Below are 23,709 nucleotides of genomic sequence, written 5' to 3' on the forward strand. Positions count from 1 at the left end.
GAGAGGCTTTGAGTCTAGGGCTCACTCAATGACGACACCCTCTCCCCTTCCCTGTTCCCCCTCTGCGAGGAATGGGCCCAACGGGTCCACTTGGTCTAGTGCTAAATAAAATTGACTTCAACAAAATGGAACTTCACAAGGGCAGCTGACAAATTAATTACCGCAAAGCACCAATAACCCAGTATGGATTCACACCTCATGCGTGACCATTAGGATCCATAGTATCTGCATCTAGCATACCAAGCACAAGACTTGCAACATTAGCTATAAACGTTAAATGCTACTTGACACCATCTTAAAGAATCTTACAAAGATTCTTTTGGTTTCCGCCATATGTGGGGCAAGTAGAAATGGGGTTTCAATTCTGCAATGATGGAAAACTCTTCGACACAATTCATGCAAACTGGTTATTTAACCAAAGTTCAACAGGATGTTTGAACTATAAAACTGTAGATGCTGGAAATTCACAAGATTTTCGTTCAGTCAGGTGGACTGATGTTCTAGTTAATGGGTGCCTAAATCGTACATTCATAATACCACAGTTACAAGTGTAATTTTTTTTAATATTCAGCAACATTTAGGGCAGCACAGTGGCGCAGTGCTAGAGTTGCTGTCTTACAGCACGAGAGACCCGGGTTCGATCCTGACTACGGGGTGCTATCTGTATGGAGTTTTTTATATTCTCCCTGTGACCACGTGAGCTTTCTCCGTAATCCTCCGAAATCCCAAAGACATGCAGCTTTGGACGTTAATTGGCTTCTGTAAATTGTCCCCAGTGTGTAGGATAAAACTAGTGTACTGGTCAGTGCGGACCCAGTGGGGCAAAGGACCCGTTTCTACGCAGCATCTCTAAACTAAACATGTACACATCAACTGACAAATGATATAGGTCTCAAGTGACATCTGTGGGCATACTAAATGATAACTTCGCTTTTTAGATTATTTTATACAATTTATGCCATGCATCAAGAAACACTATCATTTTATTTAATTAATTCCCATGTCGTCATCTTCTATTATGATTTCCAAATGGTTTCCCTCAAAGTTAATTTCACCAATGAATTATACTTTCCACCCATTGCTAAATAAAATTGACTTCAACAAAATGGAACGTCACAAGGGCAGCTGACAAAATAATTACCACAAAGCACCGATAACCCAGTATGGATTCACACCTCATGCGTGACCATTAGGATCCATAGTATCTGCATCTAGCATACCAAGCACCAGACTTGCAGCATTAGCTATAAACATTAAATGCTACTTGACACTATCTTAAAGAATTTTACAAAGATTCTTTTGGTTTCCACCACATGTGGGGCAACTAGAAATGGGGTTTCAATTGTTGTGCAATGATAGAAAACTCTTCAACACAATTCATGTAAACTGTTTATTTAACCAAAGTTCAACAGGATGTTTGAACTATAAAACTGTAGATGCTGGAAATTTACAAGATTTTCGTTCGGTCAGGTGGACTGATGTTCTATTTAATGGGTGCCTAAATCATACATTCATAATACTACAATTACAAATGTAATTTTTTTAATATTCAGCAACATTTGGGGCAGCACAGTGGCGTATTGCTAGAGTTGCTGTCTTACAGCACGAGAGACCCGGGTTCGATCCTGACTACGGGTGCTGTCTGTAAGGGGTTTGAACATTCTCCCTGTGACCACGTGAGCTTTCTCCCACATTCCAAAGGCATGCAGGTTTGGACGTTAATTAGCTTCTCTAATTGTCCCTAGTGTGCAGGATAAAACTAGTGTACTGGTCAGTGCGGACCCGGTGGGCCAAAGGACCCGTTTCCACGCTGTATCTCTAAACTAAACATGTACACATCAACTGACAAATGATATAGGTCTCAAGTGACATCTGTGGGCATACTAAATGATAACTTAGATTTTTATATTATTTTATACAATTTATGCCATGCATCAAGAAACACTATTATTTTATATTTTCTATATTCATTAATTCCCATGTTGTCATCTTCTATTATGATTTCCAAATGGTTTCCCTCAAAATTAATTTCACCAATGAACGGACATTGCTATTTCAGCACGAGCTAAGAATCATATTTCTAGCACTTACTCAACATGCACATGTACAATCTCAAAATAGTGCTCATGGAACTTTCTGCTATCTCCTTTAAAAACATCGTGTGGTCTTTATTTTTTCAGGGTTTCAATTGCAAATAGTTCATAGTGAAATAAATCTGCTGATGCTGATCACAGGACTGGATCTCAACTCTTTTGTTGATGCAGCATTGTCAGTTTCAATCAATACCAATGGTATTGTTAATTAGTGCTGACAATTAGCAATCGTTCACTGTCCTTGGGGCAGTGCAAGCAACTGGTTGGCTTGCAAGTTCCCTTGTGACATATTAATTCACCCCACATTTAAATTCACACACCTCATTGCACTTCATCTGTTTTTTAATAAGCCTAATACTCAAGCCACAAATGAGATTTTATTGTTCATGATTTGGCAATTTAATGCATGATTCAGCAAATTACAGTTAGGTTAGGGATGAAGGCATTCAATTACCATAGGACTGGGGGAGAAACAAAGTCTTACCCAGTAATATTCTCATCATTTTTTTTAAAGATAGATGAATCTTATGTGTTATTTCGAAGACCAATTTAAAATTCATCAACAAATAAATGCGTGTAAAGAACAGATTTGTTTAAATAGAAATGTAAAAGTTGGCAGACTCTCCAAATTGTTGCCACAACAAGCCATTAAACAATGGTGACATACATTCACAGAAATTAATAAAGATAAAAGCACAAGTGACCATTAAATCTATAGAAAGGTTAGCATGGATTGTAGAATCTATGTGGCAGTGTAAGATGGTAGCATTAGTTGTAGAACAAATGCTCTTTATCATAAAAACATTGTGGAAGGTAGTTTAAAAAGACTTCAATTTTATTTAATAAGATTACTCATTTATTTTGCTTAGTTTAAAACTACAGTTTGCCAATTAAAACAAAAATTCAAAACAGTTTCCTGAAAAGTTTATTTTCACAGGTGAGAGTTTTTAACATCAAAAGATTACAAATCTGAAAGGTAAAAAGTTTAACAATATTGACGACGATAGATAATTTTGTCCCACATTCCATAATCACAGTCAGAATCTTTTTCCTAGGCTGGAAAAATCAAATACAAGAGGGCATTCCTTTAAGGTGAGAGGGGCCAAGTTTAAACAGGCATGCGAGTGAGGTAAAATAAAAAAAGAGGAAGAGCCGAGCGCTTGCGCGAGGTGTACAGCTGGGGTCAACAATTGGAATTTCTTTTGAAAATTTACACACAGAAATTACCAATTTCAAGCTTTTTTAAGTGCATTTCAAAGTAAAAATGGACATTACAAAATAATGTGAATATGTCACTGTATACCAATAACATTTTTATTATTTTTATTGACTTTGAAAATGTTTATACTTACAGTGATTTGTCAATTTATTCTTTTCCTTCTCCATGCCTTTTTGTTACCTTCATGGTGTGTTTGTGTTTTGCTTTGGCTGCTGCTGATAACAAGTCCTTCTTGGATTGGGCTTTGGAGGTGGGGGCTGAATTTGGGGGCTTTGTAATCCCAACAACTTTTCTTTTTTTCTCCCACTACAGCGTTTTTCTTTTCCTTCCCTGCTTGATATTCTTTGTATGCCCGTTTTATGTTCCTACAAAGCCTTTGATTTACTGGGTCATGCAAGAAATCTTTCCGCCCAAAGTACTGACAGGCAGTATTTTTTCTCACTCTTCAGATGATACTTGATGGTTTGTATGGATGGGAATGTTGAGATATGCATCTGCCCTTTGGTTTTGTCCAAAATACCTCCCATGATACTAAATGAACTTACAACTTCTGGGCCATGGAAACAGGAAAGTAAAGACAGTGCCATCTTGCTGAGGTTAGGATAGTCCCTCATTTTACTAATATTTGCCCAGAATGTATCTGCCCTAACTTCCTCCTTTGGAATGAGGCGCGTTTGAAGTTGGAACTTGCAAACCTCCTGTTCATATTCTGTGACCTGGTCTTCATTAGCAAACACATTGGTAACTAGCCCAGGTAATTGCAAAAGGTTTTGCAATGTTTTTCACGAGTGGGTCACTTCTGTCTGCATCGATTGATTCCTTGTCCAAACTTGAGCCTCTCTCTCCAAAATTACGATCACTGGCAGCCATAATCTATCAGGACTTTCTTTCAAGAAACTAAGCAAAGCAAGCACGCACAAAGACACAGGAGAAAATTCGCTAAACTCTGCATGCGAAGGCTGCATTACAGATGCCGCGTTGCGAAGACGTTGATGCATGATACAAGCGGCGAAACACACTCGTAACCACACCAGCATACACGCCCGCACCGATCGAGTGCATGATTAGATAGTCTCGCGCACGAGTCTTCAATACTTCTGAATCATAATTTACAGCACAAAATGAATATGGGGCTGCAATGCGGAAAGCAATACTTTTTCATGAAGCGCACGCTCACCAAGTCTAGAGCAAATGTACGACTAGACTCGTTTACCAGCAGCTTTACACGTGCTTTGTCTAGTGCATATGATAGGTTATTCATTGCAAGAGAAAGTCATAAGAAAACGGTCATTACAAGTCTATACATTGTTTATTTTCTATTTTTTTCTTTCTTTTTTCCGATCCGATTTCTCCGTTGGTGAACGCGATTTTGGCAAAGTGAAAAATGTGCAAATCATGCAAAAAAGTGGAAAATGGATTAATAAAACGCGGAAATCTGCGGAAACGCTAAAATTCACATGCCTATTTAAAGAAGTTGTGCTGGACCAGTATTTTTACACGGGGGCTGGTCCATTTCCTCCAGAGATGCTGCCTGACCCACTGAGCTATTCTAGAACTCTATGTTCTGTACAGGATACCAGTATCTGCAGTTCGTTGTGTCTCCAATGAATCACAATTGTTAAGTCAGAACCAAAATAACACACATTCAACATTTGAAGACCGATCATTTTCTTTCACTCCAGAAGTTTGCATCCCATTATGTTCACACTGATTTTTTTCTTGTGTTGCACAGATTCGTTTTCATGCAAAAAAAGTGATTGAAAGAACAAATGGAAGAGCACAGCACCGGCGAAGAGGAATACGCAGTGCTGGCAGAGGAGTGGTTATAAATCCACTCGGAATTGAATATTTGAATGAATATGCCACGGTTGTCTCCTGCGGCAACTATCCCAACAACAGGTCAACAGCATATAATATTTCACCGACTCTCCACTCTCCTCAGGGCCATCTGCTAACAGGAACACATACATCAGACTACCTCCGCTACATCGACGACTGCATTGGTGCTACCTCTTGCACCCATGCAGAACTCACTGACTTCATACACTTCACCTCCAATTTCCATCCTGCCCTTAAATATACCTGGACTATCTCTGACATCTCCCTCCCGTTTCTGGACCTCACCATCTCCATCACAGGAGAAAAACTAGTGACGGACATTTATTACAAGCCCACCGACTCGCACAACTATCTGGACTACACTTCTTCCCACCCGGTCCCCTGCAAAAAGTCTATTCCCTACTCCCAATTCCTCTGTCTATGCCGCATCTGCGCCCGGGATGAGGTGTTTCAGACTAGGGCTTCCGAGATGTCCTCGTTTTTCAGAAAACGGGGCTTCTCCTCCTCCATTATAGACGAGGCTCTCACTAGGGTCTCTTCTACATCCCACAGCTCCGCTCTTGCTCCCCATCCCCCCACTCGCAACAAGGACAGGATCCCCCTCGTTCTCACCTTCCACCCCACCAGCCAGCGGATCCAACATATCATCCACCAACATTTCCGTCACCTACAACAGGACCCCACCACTGGCCATATCTTCCCATCCCCTCCCCTCTCTGCGTTCCGCAGAGACCGTTCCCTCCGCAACTCCCTGGTCCACTCGTCCCTTCCTACCCAAACCACCCTAACCCCGGGCACTTTCCCTTGCAACCGCACGAGATGCAACACCTGTCCCTTTACCTCCCCCCTCAACTCCATCAAAGGACCCAAACAGTCTTTCCAGGTGAGACAGAGGTTCACCTGCACCTCCTCCAACCTCATCTATTGCATCCGCTGCTCTAGATGTCAACTTATCTATATCGGCGAAACCAAGCGCAGGCTCGGCGATCGCTTCGCTGAACACCTGCGCTCGGTCCGCATTAACGCAACTGATCTCCCGGTGGCCCAGCACTTTAACTCCCCCTCCCATTCCCAGTCTGACCTCTCTATCATGGGCCTCCTCCAGTGCCATAGTGAGGCCCGCCGGAAATTGGAGGAGCAGCACCTCATATTTTGCCTGGGCAGTTTGCGGCCCGGTGGTATGAACGTCGACTTCTCCAACTTCAGATAGCTCCTCTGTCCCTCCCTTCCCCTCCTCCTTCCCAGATCTCCCTCTATCTTCCTGTCTCCACCTATATCCTTCCTTTGTCCCACTCCCGACATCAGTCTGAAGAAGGGTCTCGACCCGAAACGTCACCCATTCCTTCTCTCCCGAGATGCTGCCTGACCTGCTGAGTTACTCCAGCATTTTGTGAATAAATCGATTTGTACCAGCATCTGCAGTTATTTTCTTATACATCAGACTACTGTTCATCGACTACAGGTCGACATTCAACATTATTATCCTCGATACTCTCATCACCAAGCTCCAAGACCTGGGCCTCTGTGCCCATGTTTGCAACTGGATCCTTGAGCTCCTCCTCGGCAGACTTCAATTAGTTCTAATCAGTAACATCTCCTTCTCCTCACTGACCATCAACACAGGTACGCCTCAAGGCTGTGTGCTTTGCTCCTCTTTCAACTCTCTGGCACTCATTACTTCATGGACCCATAGATATCTATTCAATGTCTTGTTAACAAGCCAACATGCCAATATGTTACATCCTAAGCTAAGTTTTTACTTTCCACAATAATCTTTGATGGTGTACTAAAATAATGGTTTAAGAATTCTTGAGCCATTTCTTCACATCAAAGGTATGAAGATGCGACTTAAGATGCATTTACTTTTAAATAGTCTGATACCATTCAGACCCTAAACAGATATGGCCTAGTAAAAGACAAATGTGATTTACGTTATCTCCATTATAAAATAAGGTGTCTCCTATTTCAAGCAGTTTATAAAGAAAACATCATCCCAATATCCACATTGTCAAGACCCATTTTCTGCATTTTGTGTGGCCCTTCTCACTCTTCTTTTCTGCAGCAGATACAATCTCTACATCGGCGAGACCAAGCGCAGGCGCGGCGATTGTTTCGTTGAACACCTCCGTTCAGTCCGTCTCAACCAACCTGATCTCCTGGTGGCTTAGCACCTCAACTCCCCCTCCCATTCCCAATCCGACCTTTCTGTCCTGGGCCTCCTCCATAGTCAGAGTGAGGCCCAGCGCAAATTGGAGGAACAGCATCTCATATTTCACTGTGGAAGTTTACACCCCAGCGGTATGAACATTGACTTCTCCCACTTCAGGTAGTCCCTGCTTCCCCTCTCTATCCCCTCCACCTTCCAAGTTCTCCCACTAGTCTTCCTATCTCCAACTACATCCTATCTTCGTCCCGCCTCCTCCTCTGACATCAGTCTGAAGAAGGGTATCGACCTGAAACATCACCCATTCCTTCTCTCCAGAGATGCTGCCTGACCCGCTGAGTTACTCCAGCATTTTGTGTCTACCTTCAATCTCTTTCGGAGATTGGGGGAGTAGGCTTGATGGGCCAAATGGCCTCATTCTGCTCCTATCACTTATGATCGTATGATCTTTCAGCAATCAAAGCAATTTACTAAACTGGTCTAAAATTTTCTGCACATACACAATCTAAAGAATCGACCTGAAATTACATCAACTCATCGAATAATTTGCCATCTTATGTAATTAACGAGATTCATTCAAATGTATTTCATTATTTTCACAGTACTGGTTAGATTTTCAACTACCTCAACACTTGATCAAATGTAAATTGAGCATAAATTAGCCCTCCGTGGTTTTGGTGTAACTGGAACAAAACCATTGAGACTTCAAAGGATTTTTTTGAAGTCGAGGCTATTAAGATGAACTAAAGAACACATTTTCCTCAGAATGTTGCAAGACATTAAATTATGCAGCACACATCAAAATTTAAACTAAATTATAAACCATAATCATATCTGGCAATATACAAGATAAATGAAGTTATCAGTTACAGAATGAAGATAGGCCCTGACCAGAAAGGTCACCTGACCTTCACAGATGCCACCTGACCTACTGAGTTCCTCCAGCACTTTGTGTTTTGTTTCCTTTTTTACATTTCTCACACAGTCTTGTATTAGATAAATATTATGAAATCCATGCCTATTCGCTTTAGAATTAAAAGCAATTTTATCCAAATTGAGATCACAATTGTACATCTACATTCCTTTCCACCCTCACCCGCTGAGCTGCTCTAGCACATTGTTGACCACTCCATTTTCCATCATCTATAGTCTCTTATGTCGCCAAGATTTTACACCAAGTGAACTGTGAATGCAATGGACTCTTGAACATACCTGTGTCCGTAAAATTTCTCCTTTGGTCAACTGCATGTCCCCAGTCAGCTCCTTCACCAGGATACCCAGTGGCTCGAGACGCTTGCTGAAGTAATTTGTCATCTCAGCAGCTAAGGCCTTCATTGGAGCTACATATACAATCTAGGATAAAGGTTGATAAATGTATTAAACAATACAAAATTACCGGCTCATAAAACCTACACAAACTGCACTTTATTCTTCAGGCAAGCTAAAAGAAATGAAGACTTATGTGTGGACCTTGGTCCATAATACAACTATATAAACAGCCATACATTTATTTGCATATTAATTTGGAAATTGACTTCAATTCTGAATCAAGTATTTAACCATTTCGCAACCTATTGACAAGATGCAATGACTTTATTTATAAACACAAATGCCAGAGCTGGAACACACCTAATTAGATTTGAGACAGTATCCCAGATTTTTCCTTGAAATGCCAGTAAATGCCCGTAATTGTTGAATCTCCTGATATAACTATTAGGAAATTCTGGACTGCTGACAAACAATGAACTTCCAGAACAAAAAACAAGGTGCTGGAGGGTCTCAGTCGGTCAGGCAGCATTTATGGAGGAAAAGGACAGACGAGGTTTTAGTTTGGGACACTCTTTCAGACTGATGGCTAGGGTGGGGAGGGGGGTGAAATGTAAAGGCAGGAGAGATATGGGTGGAAGAGGAAGGGGGAACAGGGGAAAGAAAGGGGGATAAAAGGGAAATGGGGGGCTTGGAATAGAGATGAAGGGAGATGACCAGAAGGAGGAAAGAAAAGGAACAAGGTGATGGGATGGTGGGAGAAATGTGTGTGCATGAGGTTAGGGGTCAGAAAGAGTGAATGGTGGAGTCAATGGGTCTGACTTGAAAATGGAGATTTCAGTGTTCATACTGGAAATATGAGAAATTGCAGATGCTATTATTTTTTAGTTTATTTTTTTCCAACATTCATACCTTTAGGTTGTAAGCTACCCAAGTGGACGAAGGTAATGTTCTTTCAGTTTGCGTGTGGCCTCTCTCCGGCAATGGAGGAGGTCATAGACAGAAAGATTGGTATAAAAGTGGGAAGAGGAGTTAAATTGCTTAACATTTTAAATTAATGGCTAGTGGGAGCTCCAATGGGCCTTGGTAGACAGAGCAGAAGTATTCAGTGAAATGATCATCTAGTCTTCACTTGGATTCGCCAATGCAGCAAAGACCACGCCAGGAGCAACCCCTTTCTCCCCTTACCACATCCCCAGTGTGCACACGTTTCTCCCACTACCGATGTCACTCTGGTCCTTTCTCCTCCTTGTACCCCTCGTCTCCCACCCTTCCCTACTTTGGGTCCCCTTTCCCCTCCCTGATGTCTCTTTCCACCTGTATCCTTTTACATATCATTCCTCCTCTTATTTCCTGATCTGACAATCTTTTGTCTCATTTCACCTCCAGCCTCTATCTCCACCCATCTGCCAATCACTCCCCGTCGCCTATATCGACTTTTTATTTGCCCCTCCCCCCACTCTTCTTTTCCAGCTTTCTCACTCCTACCTCATCAGTGTGACAGACCCCGCACAAAAACATCACCTATCCTTTTCCTCCAGAGATGCTGCCTGGCCTCCAGCACTTTGTTTTTAGCACATGATTCCAACATCAGTAGTCTCTTGTGCCACCAATGAACCTGCCGAGAGATTCTATCCGCTTTGTGCCAAATAGACCCCATCTTCAGATTCCTCATGGAGTTCAGTGGTGGTGCCAACTTCTTGCAATTTCCCATCGGTTTTATTGGGAAATCAGCATGTTATACCTTTTATTTTTGTAGTCAGGAGGAAGTATAGCAGGTTTCAGGTAATTTACCACATTTTGGAACTGAGTTAATTTGAATATTTTTAATTGCTTATAAATACTTCTAATATTTTGCATTTTTTAAATGTTTAATAGAATTTATTGTTTTTTTAAAACCTCATGAACATTAGTGGATATTAATAAATATTCCAGTTCCTTGAGTGCTTTAATAGTTGGTTCAGCCTAGGAAGATGATTTCACCAGCTACCAGGTATTCCTAAGATATTTTCAACTGGACAGTCACCGATCAGACCGAAATTGGCCTCAGGAATCAATGTACCCATGAAAAGTCCACTTCCAGTAATGGAGGATGGACAAGTGGGGGAGGGGGGGGGGGGGCAGAACTCTAAAGGAATTCTGGACCATTAATTATATTTTTAATGCTTTTTATCCCCAGATTAAACTTAATTAAATTTGTACCTTGAACTCCTCCTTTCTGATTACTCCTTGTCGAATGTTCTGGCGAATTTCATGCAGAACAGTAAGCATAGCGATGTTTGTTTTCCCAGCTCCAGTGGGGGCACAGATCAGCATGTTCTCATTGGTGTTGTAAGCTGTCTCAAATGCTATTGACTGGATACGGTTCAGTTGCTTCATCCCTTTGAAAGCCATCTGACCAATCTGAAAGTTAATGCATGAAAATTACTTTTAAACAAAAACTGCAATTTAACAGACCACGAAATCTCAGAATGCTGTGTAAGAGGAATACGGGTGCCTTTGAATGTAAGACTCAAAGCAAGATTACACGTAAAGCATGTAATTGTGAAGCCAAACAAACCGTGAGGCTTTATTAAGAGATGGAGTATAATAATACAGAAGTCTTGCTCCAACAGTCCTTTCAAGAGAGAGCTAGATAGAGCTCATAAGGATAGCAGAGTCAGGGGGTATGGGGAAAAGGCAGGATCGGGGTACTGATTGAGAATGATCAGCCATGATCACATTGAAGGGCCGAATGGCCTAATCCTGCACCTATTGTCTATTGTATTATCCTTCACTGCAAAACAAAAAAGATAAACATTCTAACCCATTATTGATTCCCCATTATGCGTTGAGAATTTATAAATTGAATTGTAGGTTATTGTGAAATACATCTGCTCACATTAGCTAGAAATTTGTTTTGGAATTTACAGGAAAATTAATAGTAGAGGCATATTGTTCTCACAAGGTGGATACACAATTATATTCATTCAAATAAATGTTAATTACTCGATAGCACAAAGAAAGCAATTTAAATAAAGCAGCACAAGATGTTTTGTGTTTAAAAAGTTGTATTAACAGTTCAAATTAAACAATGCTAAACGAGAGAAAATTAAGGGTATGTGGCCCACCATTTTGCATAATATGTTTATAACATAAATAGAAAAACTGGCAAACACAAAAAATGTGTCGAGGGCTTCCAACATTACATGGTAATATAATATAAGCAAAGATTTTGCTCTGAAACAGAGATTCTGCAACCTAGGCAAGTATTTTGTTCATTTCATATTTTATGATTTGAAGCAAACTATTGTGATATCTTTAAATAAACATAGATTTTGAGTTTACATAATTAAGTTTTAAAAACCAGCAAAGGTGAGAAAAAAGATAAAAAATAAAGAAGACAGCTTATGAAAGCAAGCAAGAAATATATTGCAAGCGCACCAACAACTATCTAAAAGTAGCAAAGTTACACGTGAACAGTACGTCATCGAGGCTGACTCTTCCCACATAATTTCTAGCTTAATTCCTGCCAAGTGACTCACAGTCATACAGCACAGTTCCTCAGACCAACTCGTCCATGCTGACCAAGATGCTGCATCTAAGCTAGTCCCATTGCCCGCATCTGGTCCATATCTGTACTGTCTTCCTGCACTGTCCTATCTTTGAGATCCTGCCCACTACTGTGGTGTCATCTGCAAGTATGTAGCTGGGGTTAGACCAGAATTGGGCCGGAGAGTCGTGAGTGTAAAGGGAGCATAGTAAGAGGCGAGAATGTATCCTTGCATGGCACTGGTGTTGAGAATTATTATGCAGGATGTTTTGTCACCAATTGTGGTCCATGGGTCAAGAATCCAATGGCAGAGTGGTGTGCAGATTCCAAGTTCCAGCAATTTGGAAAGGAGTATGAATGGGATTATGGTGTTGAAGGCAGACCTATGATCAAAAAAATAGGAGTCGGACATAGGTGTTCTTGTAATATAGATGTTCCAAAGATATAGATGGCACATATTTTCCATTTCAGCCATATTTTATATATTTGAAGATGAATATATTCATTATTTTTATTCTTAATTGATCTTTAAACATTCAGGCTTGAGGTTATGTAATAACCATATAGGTTATGTAATGCTAATTAAGCTAGTAGTTCAGTCAGAACATGATTCTTCAATATCTTGTAGAGAAACATTTCTGAAGCAAAAATTGAACTCAGCCAAATTTTGCAGCTATTGAAACTTGTCAACCTTTATATATCAGGAGTGCAAAGTGACAGCAATTTTACATTACAATGTGCACTTCAGAAGCATTCAATTGTCCAAAGCCAAAACTACAAAGTAGAAGCGACAACCTACCACTGTGTAAAGGGCTATATGCATCACATTGGACTGTGTTGATTTTCTATCCTCTTGAGCACCATTTGTGTTACAATTCATTCCCTTTGTATCAATTCCATTTTATACCAGGTGCCTATGTCCTCAAGTTCACTCTAGGTCAGTGGTGTCCAAACTTTTTCCAAAGAGGGCCAGATTTGATAATGTGAAAATACCCAAGGGCCAATGCCACCACCCCACCCCCCCCCCCCCTCCACCCGGACCTTTAACTAATGCGCTCCCCCCCCCGGACCTTTAACTAATGCGCTCTCCCCCCACCCGGGGAAGAAGCTGTTCCTGAACCTGAATGTTACAGTTTTCAGACTCATGTACGTTCTTCCCAAATACTTCTTCCCAAATACTTTATTACTCTGGAATGCTCTCTTGTCCCCAAAATCTTAGAGTTCTCTTAGGATTACTCTCCAGTATATACTAAAATAAACCCAATTTTGAGATATTCCACATGATTACATGATATTTTTGATGTGTAATGTCCCTAAAAGTCACTGTTACTGCTGACCCATGCAATAGGGCAGCACAGTGGCGCAACGTTAGAGCTGTTGCCTTACACCTGCTAGAGACCCGGGTTTGATCCCGACTACAGGTGCTGTCTGTACAAATTTGTATGTTCTCCCTGTGACTGTGTGGGTTTTCTCCGGGAGCTCTGGTTTCCTCTCACACTACGAAGACGTACAAGTTTGTCGGCCAATTGGTTTTGGTAAGTTGCAAAAATTGTCCCTAGTGTGTAGGATAGGATGAGAATGCAGGGTGATTGCTGGTTAGCTCTGACTCAATGGGCCAAAGGGCCTGTTTCTGCACTGTATCTCTAAAGTCTAAAGTCAATGTGTCAGTGTATTAGGACAGTGTTTCAAGTAGTTTAGAAGAATGGATCCGTAATTAAAATCACAAAACAATATTTAGGTTTCACCAATACCTAACAGCATTTTCTGAAACTTAAATGGCATCCTTTTGGAATGTGTATTTTATTTTTTCTTGTAATTTTGCATATCAAAAATGTGAGTACTCCAATCCCACTGAGACATGCAATCATGATATAATTCCACTTCAGTAATGTGGATAAAGTGGATGTAGTCTGAGTAAAGTATAATGAACAATACTTGACAGGCGAAACTGTGGTAGAACAATGGGTGGCTATTGATAAAGAGAGGTTTCAAGCACAGGCTGGGCATGTTTCACAAGGGAAAAGATGGAGAAAAGCAAATCAGAGAACCCTAGACAAGAAAGGTGAGGCAGAAAATGATGAAGTGGATGGAAATGGTGAAAATTAATGAGAACAAACAGGCTGGCTCTGCATAAAATAAGTAAGGCATCTAAGCTCAATGGAATGCATCTTGAGGGGGGAAGAGAGAAAATAGCTTACAAAAATCTGTCTTCCCTGTCCAGGTACAGGGGAAGTGCCACACTATCATGAACTTTTCAAAACTAAAAGTTTCTTATGATCGGGAACTCAATGATCTGACAGCAGTTGCCAATGGTAAACTAAGCAAATTTGTTAATGCTAAAATGACTCAGATTAGAACAACCTGTTCAAAGAACAAAGCTCTTTCACCAGAAAATAGTGTTTTAGAAGGAAAGAGAGAAGGTAGAAGAAAATGAATTAGGAAGAAGAGGATAGTTAGGAGCAACATGTACTCCTTGAAAATTGATAGTTGTCATTACTGATAGCTGTGATACTGAATATAAAAAGGGAATGTTAGATAAGTTGTACTATTTTGCAGCAGGGTGACGCAGAGTTGTTACCTTACAGCGCCAGAGACCCGGGTTCGATCCGGATTACTTGTGCCGTCTGTAAAGAATTTATACATTCTCCCTGTTTTCGTTGGGTGCTCCGGTTTTCTCCCACTCCAAAGATGTACAGGCTTGGTAGGTTAATTGGCTTTGGTTAAAAAAAAAATTGTGATTGTCTCTAGTGTGTAGGGTAGTGGTAATGTATAGGGATCACTGGTCGGCGCAGTCTTGGCAGGCCGGCGAGCCTGTTTCTGCACTGTATCTCAAAACTAAATTAAATTTATAGCAATCAAAAAGGATAGAGTCATAGAATAAACAGGCCCTTTGACCCAATTCATCTATGTCAATAAAGCTTTCTAACTGAGCTTGTTCCTAGCTAATATTCCTCAAAACGATTCCTAGTCATGTATGCACGTGTTTTTTAAATATTCTAATTGTACCTGCCTCTACCACTTCCTCTGGCTGCTTGTTCAATATACACAATGTCTTCTGTGTGGAAAAAGATGTTCCTCAGGTTCTTTTTAATTCTTTCCACCTTACGCCTGTGCCCACTAATTTTAGACTCCACCCTGGGGAAAAGACTGTGGCTATTCACGTTATCTATGCCGTCATTTTATAAAACTCTGCAACATCAGCCTCTTAATTTCCAGGGAAAAAAACACCCAGCCTATCCAGCCTTTTCTTATTACACAAATCTTCCAGACCAGGTAACATCCTTGTAAATCTTCTTGCATCATTTTTAGTTCCATTTAAATTCTTCTGTAGCAGGGTAACCAGAACTGTACAGTATTCAAAATGTGGCCTTGTACAACTGTGATATGACATAACAATTCTGATGAAGGCAAGCATATCGAACATCATCATCACCATCCTGTCCAGCTGTGTCATCACTTTCAAGCATCTAAGTACTTGCATCACTTGGTTCTAGAACATTCCACGGGCCTTATTGTGCAAGTCCTGCCCTGGATTGTCTTGCCACAATGCAACACCTCGCGTTTACCTGAATCAAACTCGGTTTGGCATTCCGCACCCATTGGCCCAATTGATCAAGATCCCGTTATAATCATGTATAAACTTTTTCACTGTCCACTATAGTTGGATTTTAGTGTCATTCGCAAACTTACCAAACATGCCACCAACTTTCACATCCAAATCGTGCTGTTAAATCTCCAAGTTTGCGGATGACACAAAGCTGGGTGGCAGTGTGAGCTGCGATGAGGATGCTATGACTTGGATAGGTTGGGTGAGTGGGCAGATGCATGGCAGATGCAGTATAACGTGGACAAATGTGAGGTTATCCACTTTGGTGGCAAGAACAAGGCAGATTATTATCTGAATGGTGTAAGAAGGAACTGCAGATGTTGGTTTAAACCGGAGATAAGACACAAAAAGCTGGAGTAACTAATTGGGACAGGCAGCATCTGTGGAGGAATGGGTGACGTTTCAGGTCGAGACCCTTCTTCAGAATGGTGTCAGATTAGGAAAAGGAGAGGTGCAATGAGACATGGGTGTCCTTGTACATCAGTCACTGAAAGTAAGCATAGAGGTACAGCAGGCAGTGAAGAATACAAATGCCCGTTGGCCTTCATAGCGATAGGATTTGAGTATAGGAACAAGGAGGTACAGGGCCCTGGAGAGACCACACTTGGAGTATTGTGTGCAGTTTTAATAGACAATAGACAATAGGTGCAGGAGTAGACCATTCGGCCCTTTGAGCCAGCACAGCCATTCAATGTGATTATGGCTGATCATTCACAATCAGTACCCCGTTCTTGCCTTCTCCCCATATCCCTTGACTCTGCTATCTTTAAGAGCTCTATCTAGCTCTCTCTTGAAAGCATCCAGACAATTGGCCTCCACTGCTTCTAGTTTTGGTCTTCTGGTTTGTGGAAGGACATTCTTGCTATTGAGGGAGTTCAGCGTAGGTTCACCAGGTTAATTCCCGGGATGGCAGGACTGACATGTGATGAAAGAATGGATCGACTGAGCTTATATTAACTGGAATTTAGAAGGATGAGAGGATCTTATAGAAACATGTAAAATTATTAAGGGATTGGACAGGCTAGATGCAGGAAAATGTTCCCGATGTTGGGGGAGTCCAGAACCAGAAGTCACAGTTTAAGAATAAGGGGTAGGCCATTTAGGACTGAGATGATGAAAATCTTTTTCACCCAGAGAGTTGTGAATCTGTCGAATTCTCTGCCACAGAAGGCAGTGGAGGTCAGTTCACTGGACGTATTCAAGACAGAATTGGATGTGGCTCTTAGGGCTAACGGAATCAAGGATATAGGAAGAAAGCAGGAACGGGGTACTGATTCTGGATGATCACCCATGATCAAATTGAATGGCGATGCTGGCTTGAAGGGCCGAATGGCCTGCTCCTGCACCTATTTACTACGTTTCTATGATCAAATAAGTAAGGAACAACAATAGACCGAGTGAGCATCAATCCCTGAGGCATTTCACTTGTTACAGGAAAACAACCTACACCCAACCTACATTTCAATCTGAAAAACAACCTACACCCAACATTCTGTCGCCACCCTTCAACCCAACTCGGCATCAACTGGTCTCCCTGGATCCCCTGCGATAGCATGCTGGATATCCCAAAGTAATTAACATAGGAGAGTATTGCACATGCCCTAACCGTAATCTCTCATTGGTATTGGTAAAGAAAAAGTCATGTTGTATGGCTGTACACACCATCCCACAATTTAAGAAAAGTGAGAAAATGAAACCAGGGACCCATGTCAGTAGATCACCAGAGCCTTAAAGAGTAAAGTAAACGAACATCATAGGTTTTTTTCCCGTTGATAAGCCTTAGCCAGAATGGATTTATAAATAATAGATGATGAACCCAATATTTTTTGGAGCAAAACCATGGAATAAATTTGTGACATATATGTGGACTTCAGAGTAAACAAAATTGACATTTTTAAAGCAAATTACTAACCCAAATGGAAAATTGGCTGAGCAGCAAGAGACATTTTTTTTGTTCTTTCACACAATGTGGGAGCTGCTCGTAAGACTAAAGGGCCTGTCCCACTTAGGCGATTTTTTTGACGACTGCCGGCGAATGTCAAAGTCGTAGCAGATCGCCGAAATTTTATTTTCCCGACGACAATGACCACGACAATGCCGAGTCAGGTCGAGATTACACCGTCTTCGGAAACATCGCAAAATTCCCACGCTGTCAATGCTTCTCCGGTGTCCTAATTTTCGCTGAAATCACTGACAAGTTGGTAAGTACTTGAGAGTTTTGAACTATAACATCTTGTATGGGTTACTTAAAAACCAAGCTTCACTGTAACAAGGCATAAAACTGGGTTTACTTCCAGTTTACTAATAGCAGTATTATTATTATTTTTTTTTTAAGTGGTTAAGTAGATTTTTGTGAAAAGTGTGTGAGCATTCTTTGAAAATGTACGGGAGATGCATATCTGGTTTCTGGGTTGCATATCTGGGTTGGTAGCCCACTTTAAATGTAATGGCTGATAGCCATAAACATCGTGAAAATTCCCACGCTTACCTGACCGCCAAACTGTCGCCTCTAATCTACCTGTCAAATGTTCTGACGGTAAATAAATTGGTTAAACACAAGCATTTTATGGTATTTGGAAATGGCTTTACTAATTTTAATATTATGTGCTTCTAACTGCATCTAAGAGAACCTAACAAACCTGGGGACAGCATGCGACAGCGCCCGCAATAAGCAACAATCACTGCCGACAAGCCAGCTGTCGCTGAGAAATTTCAAACCGGATGATTTCTCAGCGACGCTCTGAGATCCACTACGATTATTGGAAGACTACTCACGATCATGCCCGCGACACGACAGCCTAGTCGCCGGCAGTCGCCTTAAAATCGCCTAGAGGGACAGCCCCTTAAAGGTTTATTGTTGAGAAAGTTGTTATCCATATTACTGTAGCACAGTAGTCCACTGAAGTAGAGATTCCTAGAGCCCTTAAACAGAGCACACTAAAAATTTGACCCAGCCATAATGAACCAAAAATATAGATTCACATTTTCAAGAGTGTTATTTATTCCTCTAGCTTCTGATATACAGCATTTCATTTGTCTCCTCCGATCTACAATTCCTCCAGACATTTTACCACTAGTTTTCATCCAGTACCACCAGACTTTGTATCATTCAATCTCCTGTGGTCTCAATTCAGACATTCTTTTCTGTTCTCTCCATTCCACCCAATTTTATTTCTGCAAGTTAAAACTTTGTTCATAAGATCTTAAGTGATAGGAGCAGAATTAGGCCATTCGGCCCATCAAGTCTACTCCGCCATTCAATCATGCCTGATCTATTTCTCACTAGTAACCCCCCTTCTCCTGCCTTCTACCCATAACCTCTGACATCTGTACTAATCAAGAATGTATCTATCTCTGCCTTAAATATATCCACTCACTTGCCCCCACACCCTTCTGTTGCAAAGAACTCCACAGATTCCCCACCCTCTGACAAAAGAAATTCCTCCTAATTTCCTTCCTAAAAGACTGTCCTTTAATTCTGAGGCTATGACCTCTTGTCCTAGACTCTCCCACTAGTGGAAACATCCTCTCCACATCCAATCTATCCAAGCCTTTCACTATCCGATATGTTTCAATGAGGTCCCCCCTCATTCTTCTAAACTCCAGCAAGTACAGGCCTAGTGCCGTCAAACGCTCATCATGTTAACCGGCTCATTCCTGGGATTATTCTTGTAAACCTCCTCCGGACCCTCTCCAGACCCAGCACATCCTTCCTCAGATATGGTGCCCAACTTGTGCCCATTTGTTTATTTCTAGCTAGTCCCAGTTCAGACAAAAGATCATTGATCTGAACCATTCCCCACCGAAGCAACCAAATTTGCTGAATATTTCCAGCAAATGTTTATTTCTTAATCAATCTAATGGCTGGAATAAAATTGAATTGATACCAATGGAAGGAGTTAAAGATCTCCCCATGCACTAGATTTAAATGGCTAAGAAAAGCACTAGTGCCAGAACATATACCAAAATGTCCATTTGAAGCAAAAGTGGTACTGTTATTTCAACAATGTTAAAGCATATTCATTTTGTAAAATATCATAGTGTATTGTTTGAAATATAGATCAATGTAATTATCACCTCATCTAAATTCCTGATTTCAATCAGTTTCTCCTCAATACCAATTGGCATGGGTTGTGTAGCAGGAATAGCCACTTGTTCGTAGACTTTGTTATTTTCACGCTCAATGCCTTCTGGAAGAAACATCTGTACAACATTAAAGTGCATAGCACATTAGCATTTGAACAACCCAAAATGGATTCATGGAAGTATCAGATACATAGAATACCCAAATACTGCCGAAAACTATACAATACAAACATCGAATATACTTCATTTTCGCGGACCACAAATATAAAATTAAAACAATAATTAATAATCAGTGCAAAATGAAATCACTGATACCTTCTATAGCATAAAACTGCATAGACAGTTGAAGTGAAAATAAGGCAGGGTATACTGTCGAGTATTTCAGGAGGTGGGGATTTCAATCGGTTCATGGATACTCCTGATAAAGGCACTCAAGGTTCTCAATATCATCTCTACAGGAGGCGATATAATACTTTTTCCTCGAAGATCTGAGAAGAACCTTGAAGGGATTCTTCTGACAACTTGATAGTCTTTGATGTTGTTGTTGTTGTCGTTGTTGTTCGTCCTTCGGGTTCGAAGATGACCATGACTTCACTTTCAGTTGGAGGATTGGTGACTGTGGGTCCGGAAGTGACTGGTGAGACCAATCCGGGCCCGGAAGGCACGCCCACATGTAGGACACAAGTGGATGGGTGCTGCAGTGGAAGTGGAGGTAGCCCGGGCCTTGCGCACGGTGCGTTTCCTCTGGGCCTCTGCAGTGCGTCTGTTCTCTGCTGCACGGGCTCCTGTGGTGAGCTTGCTACGCCAGGTTGGACGGTCCAGAGCAAGAGACTCCCAAGTGCTGAGGTTGATGTCCAAGTCTTTGAGGGACACTTTGAGGCAGTCCTTAAACCGTTTCTTCTGTCCTCCTACTGAGCGCTTGCCCTGACACAGTTCTCCATACAGAAGCTGTTTTGGCAGTCGACTCTCGGGCATTCTGACGACATGGCCTGCCCATCTGGCTTGGGCTTTCCGTAGGAGGGTGTGGACGCTGGGGATTCCAGCCCGTTCCAAGACCTGTGTCGGGAATTTTGTCCTGCCACCTGATGTGAAGGAGTCTGCGTAGGCAGCTCAAGTGAAAGTGGTTGAGCTGTTTGGCATGTCTGCTGTAGACAGTACAGGTCTCACTGGCATAGAGAAGAGTGACAGAGCTCATGGTACTGGCTGATTCATGAGATGGGTGTCAAGTATATGAACAACATGGATTGCTCAGGGGCCCAGCTGAGTGTAATTGCTGAGAAGTTGATCTGAGGATTGTGACTTTGGTTCTTTTGTGTTGCCAATATTTTAAGAAGATTTGACAGACAAAACTGATGATCTGAACAAGGGTCCCAACTAGAAACACCGCCAGCCCATTCCCTCCACAGACATTGTCTGACCCGCCGAGTTCCTCCAGCATTTTGTGTTTTGCTCAAGATTCCAACATCTCCAGTTTCTTGCGCCCCGTTGATACCTGACCAAGGTTCCACCTGTAGGAAGTCCTCAGAAGCCGAGAGGAATAGTTTCCCTGAGCATTGCGCTGAGTTTAAGTTGTTGACCGTAAAACACTTTTTTTCCTCAGCAGGACAAAGGCTAGTGAATAGTGAATACCTTCATCATGTTTCCCTTCATTCAAGGTGGCTCCTAACACAATAAAATTAATATGTGTGTTCCAGGATATTATCCTTTACCTTTAATTGTGAGGCCAGTGTTGTGCAGCAAGAGATATGATTGGTATAGGATCTTCGTTCAGCAGAAATACAAGATTCATTGTCCTGTAGCGTAGGTTCACTAGGTTAATTCCCGGAATGGCGGGACTGTCGTATGTTGAAAGGCTGGAGCGATTGGGCTTGTATACACTGGAATTTAGAAGGATGAGGGGGGATCTTATTGAAACATATAAGATAATTAGGGGATTCGACACATTAGAGGCAGGAAACATGTTCCCAATGTTGGGGGAGTCCAGAACAAGGGGCCACAGTTTAAGAATAAGGGGTAGGCCATTTAGAACGGAGATGAGGAAGAACTTTTTCAGTCAGAGAGTGGTGAAGGTGTGGAATTCTCTGCCTCAGAAGGCAGTGGAGGCCAGTTCGTTGGATGCTTTCAAGAGAGAGCTGGATAGAGCTCTTAAGGATAGCGGAGTGAGGGGGTATGGGGAGAAGGCAGGAACGGGGTACTGATTGAGAGTGATCAGCCATGATCGCATTGAATGGCGGTGCTGGCTCGAAGGGCTGAATGGCCTACTCCTGCACCTATTGTCTATTGTCTATTGTACACTTTTGTGAATGAGTCAACAACAGCTAGGAACTTGACCTTGTAACATGTGCAAACATCACCAGCAGACTGTGGTTCGATGAACCAGATCTGAGTGCCCCGGGCTCTGCAACAGAGGTGACGTGGGTCGAGCAGTTTTCCAATTTGTCCTGAAGATTAGCTCCACTCCAGCTAGAACCTTGTTGCAGGTGAGGTGCAGGATTGTGTCGCGAAGTAATGAGAAAAATGTTGAGGGGATAACCCAGCCTTGCTTGACCACAGTCAGCACCAAGATTGGATCTAATGTGGATCAAAGTCATAAGTTGCATATTGACAAAATGACGAGAAGCAGATATAAGAATTTTGGGAGGCAGGCAAATTTGAGAAGTAAGGAAAGGCCCTAAATAGTGTTTGATGCTGTTCCGTGCTTTTTGCGTACATTGCTGAGTCCATATATGGAGTGCTAAATTCAATTATATTCTCCTTTTTAAGAAGGGTTATATTTACTGTGGAGATAGATCAAAGGAGACGCAATAGATCGATTCCTATGATGAAAAGGTTGTCTCACGAGCAAATCTGTGCACACATTGCAGCTTCGAAAAATTGGGAGTGGTCTAATTGGAACATAAGGTACAGAGAGCATTTGACAAGGTAAAGGCTGAGAGAATATTTTCACTACATGCTAGAAAGGAAGCATGCAGGTACAGCAGCCAGTGAAGAAAGCCAATGGAATGTTGGCCTTCATAACAAGAGGAGTTGAGTATAGGAGCAAAGAGGTCCTTCTGCACTTGTATAGGGCCCTATTGAGACCGCACCTGGAGTACTGTGTGCAGTTTACGTCTCCAAATTTGAGGAAGGATATTCTTGCTATTGAGGGCATGCAACGTAGATTTACTAGGTTAATTCCCGGAATGGCGGGACTGTCATATGTTGAAAGATTGGAGCGGCTAGGCTTGTATACACTGGAATTTAGAAGGATGAGAGGGGATCTTATCGAAACATATAAGATTATTAAGGGGCTGGACACATTAGAGGCAGGAAACATGTTCCCAATGTTGGGGGAGTCCATAACCAGGGGCCACAGTTTAAGAATAAGGGGTAGACCATTTAGAACGGAGATGAGGAAAAACTTTTTCAGTCAGAGAGTTGTAAATCTGTGGAATTCACTGCCTCAGAAGGCAGTAGAGGCCAATTCTCTGAATGCATTCAAGAGAGAGCTAGATAGTGCTCTTAAGGATAGCAGAGTCAGGGGGTATGAGGAGAAGGCAGGAACCGGGTACTGATTGAGAATGATTAGCCATGATCATATTGAATGGGTGTGCTGGCTCGAAGGGCCAAATAGCTTACTCCTGCACCTATTGTCTATTGTCTAAATCTATAACAGTGGGTCAGGGCGGCACAGAGGAGCAAAGGTACAGTTGCTGCCTTACAGTGCCACAAACCCGGGTTAGATCCTGACTACTGGTGCAGTCTATACAGAATTGGTACATTCTCCCTGTGACCGCATGGGTTTTGTTTGAGTTGTAGGTTAATTGCTTCCTGTAAAATATATATTGCCCCTAGTGTGCTTGCGTACAGAGTAATCGCTGGTTGGCACGCACTCGGTGGGCCAAAGGGCCTGTTTCCATTCTG

General features: G+C 41.8%; 1 protein-coding gene across 3 annotated transcripts in view; it reads right to left on the reverse strand.

Annotated features, from left to right (window-relative positions):
• Window positions 1-23,709, reverse strand: part of ascc3 (activating signal cointegrator 1 complex subunit 3) — a 328,254-nt gene that overhangs the window by 277,713 nt on the left and 26,832 nt on the right. For all 3 annotated transcript variants that reach the window (XR_013547292.1, XM_078399847.1, XM_078399848.1), the window contains exons 8-10: window positions 19,798-19,923; window positions 10,784-10,984; window positions 8,528-8,668 (exon numbers count right to left, since the gene is read on the reverse strand). Coding sequence is in view for 2 of the 3 variants with exons in the window: in XM_078399847.1 (XP_078255973.1) it covers window positions 8,528-8,668; window positions 10,784-10,984; window positions 19,798-19,923 (468 nt within the window). In the remaining variant the exon portion in view is untranslated. The remainder of the gene's footprint in view (window positions 1-8,527; window positions 8,669-10,783; window positions 10,985-19,797; window positions 19,924-23,709) is intronic.

Source organism: Rhinoraja longicauda, chromosome 5 (assembly GCF_053455715.1).
Source record: "Rhinoraja longicauda isolate Sanriku21f chromosome 5, sRhiLon1.1, whole genome shotgun sequence".
NCBI classification, from domain to species: domain Eukaryota; kingdom Metazoa; phylum Chordata; class Chondrichthyes; order Rajiformes; family Arhynchobatidae; genus Rhinoraja; species Rhinoraja longicauda.